General features: G+C 38.2%; 3 protein-coding genes across 3 annotated transcripts in view; all 3 read left to right on the top strand.

The window, feature by feature from the left end:
- Positions 1-1939, top strand: part of LOC109839903 (aspartate aminotransferase, cytoplasmic-like) — a 19196-nt gene extending 17257 nt beyond the window's left edge. The window contains 2 exon segments of the mRNA XM_020408356.1: positions 1197-1317; positions 1671-1939. Coding sequence (XP_020263945.1) covers positions 1197-1317; positions 1671-1755 — 206 coding nt within the window. The 3' untranslated portion in view covers positions 1756-1939.
- On the top strand, positions 2523-4592 carry LOC109839904 (photosystem I reaction center subunit VI-1, chloroplastic). Its single transcript, XM_020408357.1, has 3 exons — positions 2523-2687; positions 2796-2925; positions 4200-4592. The coding sequence occupies exons 1-3, from the start codon at positions 2557-2559 to the stop codon at positions 4377-4379; spliced, it is 441 nt and encodes a 146-aa protein (XP_020263946.1). The 5' UTR covers positions 2523-2556; the 3' UTR covers positions 4380-4592.
- Positions 5916-9012, top strand: LOC109839902. Its single transcript, XM_020408355.1, has 4 exons — positions 5916-6094; positions 6315-7571; positions 7712-7820; positions 8364-9012. Exons 2-4 carry the CDS (start codon positions 6633-6635, stop codon positions 9005-9007), a joined length of 1692 nt encoding a protein of 563 aa, XP_020263944.1. The 5' UTR covers positions 5916-6094; positions 6315-6632; the 3' UTR covers positions 9008-9012.

Below are 9328 nucleotides of genomic sequence, written 5' to 3'. Positions count from 1 at the left end.
GCCACAAATCAATATGATTTGTGGCCGACTGTCATGTGCATCAGTGTTACAATTGCTTCATATTTGTGTTGGTTTTGGGTGCTCAAGAGGATTTGTGGCCGACTATCACGTGTCTCAATCCTATTATTGGTTAATATTTGTGTTGACCCGGGTGTGACACTTTTTAAGAGATTGTGTCTGACCACCATTGCACGGACCAGTTCCTTCCATTTCCACCCTTTTCTCCTGAAGAAAGTCTGTATAGTTTATACAGTATGTGCTATCCTAAGGGTTTAGCTTTATCTGACATTGTCATTGATCATATAAGCTGGTGGCTTTGCTTCAACTTCTGTTTTTCAAGTTGCCACTAATCAAAAGCGTTATATAGCTAATTTTAAAGATGGAATCCCTGTTGCAGTAGCTTATCCATGATAGCTTAAGACTGAGACTCGTTCTATAGTTAAATGCAGCGTGGTGCACTTATTTATCTGTTGTATCATTATCCCTTAACATCTATGTCTATTCTCCAGATCTATGTTGCACGGATACATGTGCAGTCACGGACACGGGTGGGGATACAAGACATGTTAAAATTGTAAAAGTTAGGATACAGGGACACGACTATATACGTACATATTAAACTTAATAATGTATATGAGATCAATATTGTTTTCCATTCACGTGTTATGATAACTAAAATCCTTATATCATTTTTATGTTTCTTTTATTGACTAGATTATAAATTGAAAAACCACTCGTTTTTTAACTACATAGTCAAACGACCCTTAAACTTATGAACTAGGTATGTGAAAAAAGAACCTGTCCCAAGTCCAACAAGTTGAATAAATTTGAGGTGAAGTGTAAAAATATACGTTCAAGAAGTGTATGTGGGTTTTTTAATTTTAAACTAAAATTTGTGTTGTATAATTGAGGACACGTCTATGTAATTGATGTCTATATCCAAGAAGTGTCCAAGGAGTGTCTGAGTGTCCACACAGACACGGATATGGGAAGTGTCAAGACACAGAAGTGTCCGGATAACCTAACTCCAGATTAATTCCTTTCGCACCCATATACAACTTAATATAGTAGTGCACTAGATGGATGGCCAGTTTTCAGCAGCTCAGTCTAGCATTCAGATGGGAGATGTGATCTTATGTTGTACTGTTTTGCACACTTTATGAATGTAACAACACTTTTTCATTATGCTTACGCAGGAACACCTGGTGACTGGAGTCACATAATCAAGCAGATCGGAATGTTCACTTTCACAGGGCTTAATTCCGAGCAAGTTGCATTCATGACAAGGGAATATCACATTTACATGACTTCTGATGGGTAAGCATGAGGGCATGACTCAAATTATATTTGTTGAATACGTCTGCATCTCTTCCAGCATGGTAACTTGTCAGCATATACCTTTTTTTCTCCCTCCTTTTTGTTTCTTTTTCTGATGTTGCAGCCCGCCTAATGTATCGTCAGCTGTTTAGAGTGGTTGATCTACATTTTTGACAAACAATTAATTAGCTAATATGGTTTCCCACATCTTGAATATTTTCTTATGAATTAAGACTTTGGTATCCGGACATCCGGCTTCTATCTATCTATGGCAATGTTGTTGAAATTTGTTTAATCTTTTTACAATCTACCTGTCTTCAGAAGATTAATCGGAAACCATTGATGATATACAGGAGGATAAGCATGGCAGGTTTGAGTTCAAGGACTGTTCCCCATCTTGCAGACGCCATACATGCAGCTGTCACTCGCATGAGCTGATGATATAAATTGATATACATGGACATGGAGTGTCGCTCACGTGCATTGGTATCCTACAATCGCACAAAGTGTCGAGGTTTCTCGATTTTTGTTGTGTTAAATTTCTCTTGCTTGTAATAAATGGAACTTGACTGTGACTTGAAAGAAAATAATGGAACAATTGAGTGACGCATATCGTATTTTACTGCTTTTAGCCCTACTGGAGCCTGGAGGGGCACAGTGGTAGATCTGGATATGGGAATCCGTAGTCATGTACGATCGTTTGCAATTTGTTGGTTGCTGAGCTGCTCAGTTTCATTTGTTTCGCAGCTTGTGAGGCTTTTGAGAGTGACTAATGTCGTAAGGATGAGAGTTTCAGAGCACTTGCATCCATAAACAGAAATAAATTTCGTCGTAACAATTACTTGAGACTTCACGGAAAATTTTCTTGATTCTGCCGAGTTCTTATCTCAATTATGTGTGATCAGCGACGTAGAGAGCAAGGGCATAGATCAATTACGATACCGGTAACTCTTTTGTTCTTGACAAAATTGTAGAATGCTTACGTGGACGTGTGTAGAGCTTAAACAGAGTATTTTAAGTGTCAAATCTCTCTCGTCCATATCATAGGAGAACAGTCACCGAAGAAAGGATAAGGTTATCACACAGTAACCAACTGTCAATCTCTCATTGGCTATTGTTCCAAATCACCGATTTGCCACATGTCAGCCCCGCATTCGCCAACAAATCCCACCCAGACGTTCGAAATCATAAAGATACAGAACAATCGGCAAAAGGCAAATCAGTAACGAAGAAGTAGCAATGGCCTCTCTGACCGCTACCGTGGCTGTTGCTCAACCGGCGGGCATCAAGGGGCTCGGCGGCAGCTCCCTGCGCGGCACCAAGCTCCACGTCCGTTCCCCTCGAAGAATCTCCTCAAGTTCTAAAAGCAGGTAAAAAAATTTTTTTTTTTACATCACGTTGTTTGATGGCTGATTGTAAATTTATGAGCAGGACTCATTGTTGGAATTGTTTTTATTTTTATTTATTTTTTTGTTAAGGTCCTCTGGTGCTGTGGTGGCTAAGTATGGGGACAAGAGCGTCTACTTTGATCTGGAGGACATCGGCAACACAACTGGTCAGTGGGATCTGTATGGTTCTGACGCGCCTTCTCCCTACAATCCACTGCAGGTTATCTTAATCTCGGGATTATTAATCAATCACAACTGGCCATGTTTATTCATTTAGATTGGTTAAATTTACTAGCCAATATGCATGGGTCCTATAGGAGATCTACATACATTGATGAAAGAGAATTCATCACTCTGGTTAATTAATTAGTTAACTTCCAATATGTATAAATCTTTTTTTTTCCATTTTTAATCTTGAACATACATTCAAAATAAATAGCCATTTTGACATTTAATATTTGATGTGGTTGCTCATATATTAAAATAGAACCTTTTATACTTTTTCTTTTTTAACTTTTGGGAAATCTGTGCGGGCCTAATGGTTGAATTCATTCTGAGTAGATTTTGAGCCATATTCAGTGACGTCCCTTACATTTCTGTTCAGTGAAAATGCATTCTGCTCGTCAAATGTATACCTCTTTTTTTTTTTTTTTTTACCTGATAGATCTCTTACATTTGATATTCAATTCAATCATGATCCGGAATTTCTGAGAAAGCAAATGAAGAATGAAGTACCTTCATTAACTCCGCGTACAATCTAGTACCGAGACACTAATCCTGATTCCTTGTTATATATTTTTCCTGGGTTCAACATCTTTTCGATGTCCCTAGCCTGGTTCGATACTTTCTTTTCTTGTAGTATCGAGGTATATATGCCTAGTTAATAGTTATTTTGTTATTTACTCGGGAAAATATCTTTTGTCATTTGAACTGTTTGCCTTAAACTCTTTGGAGCTTACTTATTAGAGGATATACTTATAATGATACCTATACTACGACACCGACCATAGTTTACTAATATTTCTGACCAATTAATTAAATCTCACTGAACGTCGACACCTTTCACTTAAAGCTATAAAACTAAGGAGGGTGCATATGATACATCAAACGAAGGAAGCTTCATTAAAAACTCTATATCTGCAGCTTCTGATTATGTGGAAATAAGAAAACAGAATTGCAGTAATTAGCATGCAATCCTCATGATTATGAGGATAATCTATTGCAAGAATTAATGAAACATTTGTCATAGAGAGGCTAAAGATCTTATTTTATATCTTTCACCGGTAAAATTGTTTCGAGGAAAAAGAAATTGCAGAGCAAGCTTCTCAGAGGCTCGATGCTCCTGTTTTGCTTGATTAGTTTGGTCTTATATGATTGTTTTCTTTGTAAACTAACCTCATTATCTTGTTTAGGCCAGGTTAGTTTATCTAAATACCAAAACTCAGCTAAATTTGCACAATGGTAGTTACTGACTTTTATCTGGAACCAATCCAGAGCAAATTCTTCGAGACGTTCGCAGCTCCATTCACCAAGAGAGGTCTGCTGCTCAAATTTTTGATACTCGGCGGAGGCTCCACGCTTGCTTACCTTAGCTCCACCGCCTCAGGCGACATACTACCCATCAAGAAAGGCCCTCAGCTGCCGCCCAAGCTAGGTCCACGTGGCAAGATATAATTTTGTCTCGGCAAGATCTCCCATGTATCTCCCCATTTGTGCTGTTGATATGTACAACCTTCTTAGGACTACGATTGTGCTCAGTAAATCTGAAACCTGAGTACGGTTCTCTGTGACCGTAGAAATCCTTATGTTCGTTGTTTATGTTCAAAATCTATAATTTCTGCTTTCAGTGGCATACTTTATGGCTAGATGGGTGATAAATTTCATTTCCTTGCATGAATTAATGATTAAACATGTGAACACTAGACTAGTGTTTACACGGTTGCTGTCTGAGTGAAACGAGTAAGATTCACTGTTGGAGAGTACAAGAGCTCCGACGCTTGATTCGTCTCTTTTCAGTCTCCGTAGTTTTTTTTTTTAACTAACAGTTAAAAAATTTCCCGTTGTTTACTTTGCCCACGTGGCCTTCTGTATGGTTTTCATATTTTGTGAGGAGCGTATTATATTTTGTATTTGTATATTTCGTTAAAATTTTTTAATAAAACACGGGGATCTCCCTCCGATTTTATCACTTAAAGAAAAAAAAAATCCCCTTCTTTAAGTTGGAGTCAATCTGATTATATCAAGGTCTTTCGGCATGAACCCAAATGGTACACAATCCAACCGGAGGAATTTTCAAAACGATCCCATTTACAATAATAATCGCAAAAAAGACCCATTTCGAACTTATTTTCAGAAACCGATCTGGTTTCAGCCTCAGCGCTGAAACCAGGTCGGTTTCTGAAAAAAAATTTCCGAAACTTCACGGGAGTTGAACTCCCGTGAAGTTTATCACGGGAGTTCAACTCCCGTGAAGTTTCGGAAATTTTTTTTCAGAAACCGACCTGGTTTCAGCGCTGAAACCAGGCCGCGGTTTATGAAAATAAGTTAAAAATGAATCTTTTTTTTGGATTAAAAGTCCAAAAAGGACTGTTTTGAAAATTTGTCCTAATCCAACCAGACCAAGGTCTTATTTTACACTCCATAAACAAGAAATTCTTAGGTGCTCCATCGCAAGCAAACAAGCAAACAAACAAAAAAGATATGTGATATCTTTATCTTTGCCTTACTGCAATGGAATAAATTTTCACTGTAGACCCAAATGAGATTTTAATTACCAAAATCGACTGTTTTTTTTTTTTAATTACCAAAATCGACCCGTTTTATGCCACGTAGGATTAATCCTGTTTCCTAATTAGTCGGGGTTGGCAACCCCGACTGTTTAGGAATTGTTGAACCCCAATTAGAAGCCTTAAAACCTGATTAGTTGGGGTTTAACAACTCCTAAACAGTCGGGGTTGCCAACCCCGACTAATTAGGAAACATGATTAATCCTACGTGGCATAAAACGGGTCGATTTTGGTAATTAAAAAAAAAAACAGTCGATTTTGGTAATTAAAATCTCATTTGGGTGTGAAAATTTATTCTACTGCAATGTAATCTTTGTTGCCTTCTCTTTTGCTGTTCGTTTACTTTTAAAGGGTAAAAGAGCACCACCTGAATTTTGACCCACCAAAATGCAACTCGAAGCTCATTAAACAGGTGGCGGAACAAGCCAGCCCCCATTAAGTGCTCCTGAGCTTTGAGAGTAAATGTTCTACTACGAGTGACAGCTGTGCAATGTTTTCACACGGATCTCAGGAATGAAACACAATACTACATCCACAAAACCCCTACCTTCTCAGCTCTCCTCCATGAAAGTTTCTGGCTCCCAAGCCCTTCAAAAATTTCAGGTACATTACCCTTTTCTCATCTCTTATTCTGTTGTCAAGACCCATTGGCTCCATTTCCAAGTTTTTTTTTGTTTTGTCAATGGCATTGGGATGATTTCTGCTGTCAGTTTCCTGCTATTCTTTATGTGGAATGTGCATCACTGCATTTTCAATAGCTAATCAAAATTGAGAGTTCCGTGAGTTAATTAATTTATTCATTTATTTACATTTGATGCCTTAGGAGGCTGGCAGAAACCCACAATGGTAGGCAATGAAAGTAGCGAAGCCAAGCTGTTGCAGGTATCTAGAGAAGCCCACAAACTGACCCAGATGGTCAATTCATTGCCGGAGACGCAGATTTCTGACGAACAAACAGAAGAAGTTGTTAAGACTCTAACGAGAAGCGGTTTTCGATCTCCAAGAGTCGTTGATCAAAGCTAGGAATCTTCGAGAGGCATCAAGAGTGAAGTTTGGTTTTGGGTTAAAGGATTCCGCGAGATTCGAGAGGATCGCTACGGGTGGCTCTCTGTTCCATTACGTTGATGAGTTGAAGAAAGTGATGACAGAGAGCAGTTTTAATCAAGACCCCGGAATTGCTTCCGGGGCGGATGGGAAAGTTTCTTCGGGTCGATCTCTTGGATTCTTGATGAGCAGTGATCAGCCCAAGAAGGCGAAAGGGTCGAATTTGATTGCGAAGCTCATGGGCCTCGAAGAGCTCCCTTCAGAGTCTAGCAAATTTACAAGAAAGGAACAGAAGGTTAATGAGTGTTTAGTTCAGCCAAGACCCCTCCTTCCTGTAGAACTGTCCAATACGAGGAAGCCGCCATCAATCGAGAAGAAAACAGAAGCAAGAACAGAATCGGTGAAGGGTGTTGTTGAGATTGTGAAATCTGATGAATTACTCAAGGGCAATGAAGTCAAAGGCCGTAGAAGGACGTCATCTTCTGGCCATCATTTTGATAATGGATTTCAAATCAATGCCGTCGTGAGATCTCCACAGTTGCCTCCTCAGTCTGATGATGCTCTCGTTTCAGTAAAGACGAGGGCGATAAACTTGAATCCAGAAGAGATAGCTTGTAACAATGGAGATATGTTATCCAGAGAATTTGAGCGAAAAGAAGGGAAGAATGCGAAGAGGAATAATGTCACGTCATATTTACAGACTGAAAATGTTGCTTCAAGTGAAATAGACGATGCGGGTCCAAAGCTTCAAGTGCATGGAAGGAAAGCTGGAAACAAGGAGTCGAAAACTAGTGCAACTCCAAAATCTCGGGCCACTCTTATTTCTAGATCACCAGCCAAGTCTGATAACAGAAGGATCATTAAAAATGTCCCTCCAAACAATCAAGCCATTGCTTGTAAAGGAGGAAATGCATCAAGAAAGCACAATCAAACTTTAACTAGAAAACCCACATCTCAACATTTTACTAACCTTGCGAAGGTAAAGAAGTCGGGAGAAGCTAAGCCTGTCACGAAATCCATGGACATCAAAGCATTTGTAAGTCCATTTTCTCTTATTTTCCTTGATTCTGCTTCTGAATTGTGCGTACATTGTATTTTTTAGTGCTTGTTCTTGAATAGACTGTGTAATTTCTTCGGCCTAAACTAACATTGTGCATTTTGTCCATCTTGTCATAGACTTGTAATGTAAAATGTAAGGATGTCAAAGTAACAAATAAAAGTCGCAATTTGCCTGCTGATGCACCAGCGAAAAAAGCGAAGAAGAATTCGATACCTTACAACAGAGGTAGCCTACTTACATCTTTTGTAAAGCAATTTCTTTGTCACGTAGCTACTAAATAAAGTTCTCACTAGGTGAATGAAAATTAGAAAATTGGCTTTTTTCCCCCCTAAAAACCACCTTAAACATGGAGTAATTATATGAAAACCACATTTCATTTTCAATATATACCTAAACAACCTTCAAAGTTGATTTTTGTTGCAATCAACCATCTTTCAGTCAAAATTTTCACTAAAAATCCACAATTACCCCTAAAAAACTCATATTCAAGGTTTGTGATTTGTTCTTTTAGTGTTCAGGTTTGTTACAATACAACTCACGTACATTGAACTTGAAATTGTTAGGGTACTTTTAATTTTTTTGGTGAAAAATTGACCTGGAGGTGGCTGATTGCAACAAAAACTTATTTTGAAGGTGGTTTATGCATAAATTGAAAATAAAAGGCAGTTTCCGTATAATTACCCTATTTTTATGGTGGTTTCTAGATTAAAAACCCTTTTCTTATTGACATAAAAAAGCATAGCAACTACATCCCTTCACTGGTCACAGGATGCAAGAAGAAAGACACAAAGCTCTTTAACGAAGTTATGGTAAATAGTGGCAAATGTGAGAGAACCTCAAAACCACCAGAAGAATCTATAGAGGCTCCAAATAGCAAAGCCATTATCCAAACAAAAGCTAAAGTAGAAGAGTGTGACATACAACTATTGCTTCTGAACACCCAGTCATTTATCAGCCATGCATACAAGCTCTTTGGATTTGATGACCATCAGACTACAAACCAACAAACCAAAGGAACTTTCAAGCTTGGAACGGAAAATGCGGATCTTCTGTTAGATTGCGCAAAGGAACTAATGGCTCGAAAAAGACGCCAACAAGCGATGGCAAATCATTATCATATGCTGCGAAGTAGCTTATGGAATTTGGCAGTTGTATCTCTTGATCAGTTGGTGAACGAAATCAGTTATGGGATCGAGAAACTTATCGATCATAGAAAAAATGGTGCAGGTGTCGGTTTAAAAGACAGCGTTTATGTGATACTAGAGAGGGATCTCAGATGCAAAGATATAACGGTGAATACTAATTGGGATATGGGGTGGCTAAATTTTATTTGTGTGGAAGAGGCTGATCATATTGTTGGTCAAGTTGAAGATCTAATATTGTATGGACTTGTTGAGGAGTTATTTTGTTAGTGATTCCTCCCTCTTTCTAATGGTTAGAGACTGTCAAGTTGTAAATGTTCACAAACAATATCTCTGATCAAATTTTACAGTACATCATATAATTTTCCTCTGCCAATACATGGAACAAGTTCTCCCTTAAAAGTTACAATTGAACTAAGGGCATGTCTTGATCTTCTTATCACAAATTACATGTCATGTCCTATATGTACGCTCTTTTAAACGTCCAATTTGATTACATTGTTTAGTTTTGTTTGATGGTTGATCAGTCTTTGATACATTAAGGTTCAGAAATAGAAAACAGTATTTTATATACCAGCATAGCTGGAGATC

Source organism: Asparagus officinalis, chromosome 5 (assembly GCF_001876935.1).
Source record: "Asparagus officinalis chromosome 5, Aspof.V1, whole genome shotgun sequence".
NCBI lineage: Eukaryota > Viridiplantae > Streptophyta > Magnoliopsida > Asparagales > Asparagaceae > Asparagus > Asparagus officinalis.
This window is presented reverse-complemented; position numbering and strand designations above follow the sequence as displayed.

Excerpts from the sequence above, each read along its gene's own strand:
- LOC109839904 (XM_020408357.1), top strand. The coding sequence starts at position 2,557 with ATGGCCTCTCTGACCGCTACCGTGGCTGTTGCTCAACCGGCGGGCATC. Across the intron at positions 2,688-2,795 it reads TCCTCAAGTTCTAAAAGCAG|GTCCTCTGGTGCTGTGGTGG; the intron begins GTAAAAAAATTT and ends TTTTTTGTTAAG. Across the intron at positions 2,926-4,199 it reads CTCCCTACAATCCACTGCAG|AGCAAATTCTTCGAGACGTT; the intron begins GTTATCTTAATC and ends GAACCAATCCAG.
- LOC109839902 (XM_020408355.1), top strand. The coding sequence starts at position 6,633 with ATGACAGAGAGCAGTTTTAATCAAGACCCCGGAATTGCTTCCGGGGCG. Across the intron at positions 7,572-7,711 it reads CCATGGACATCAAAGCATTT|ACTTGTAATGTAAAATGTAA; the intron begins GTAAGTCCATTT and ends ATCTTGTCATAG. Across the intron at positions 7,821-8,363 it reads TTCGATACCTTACAACAGAG|GATGCAAGAAGAAAGACACA; the intron begins GTAGCCTACTTA and ends CACTGGTCACAG.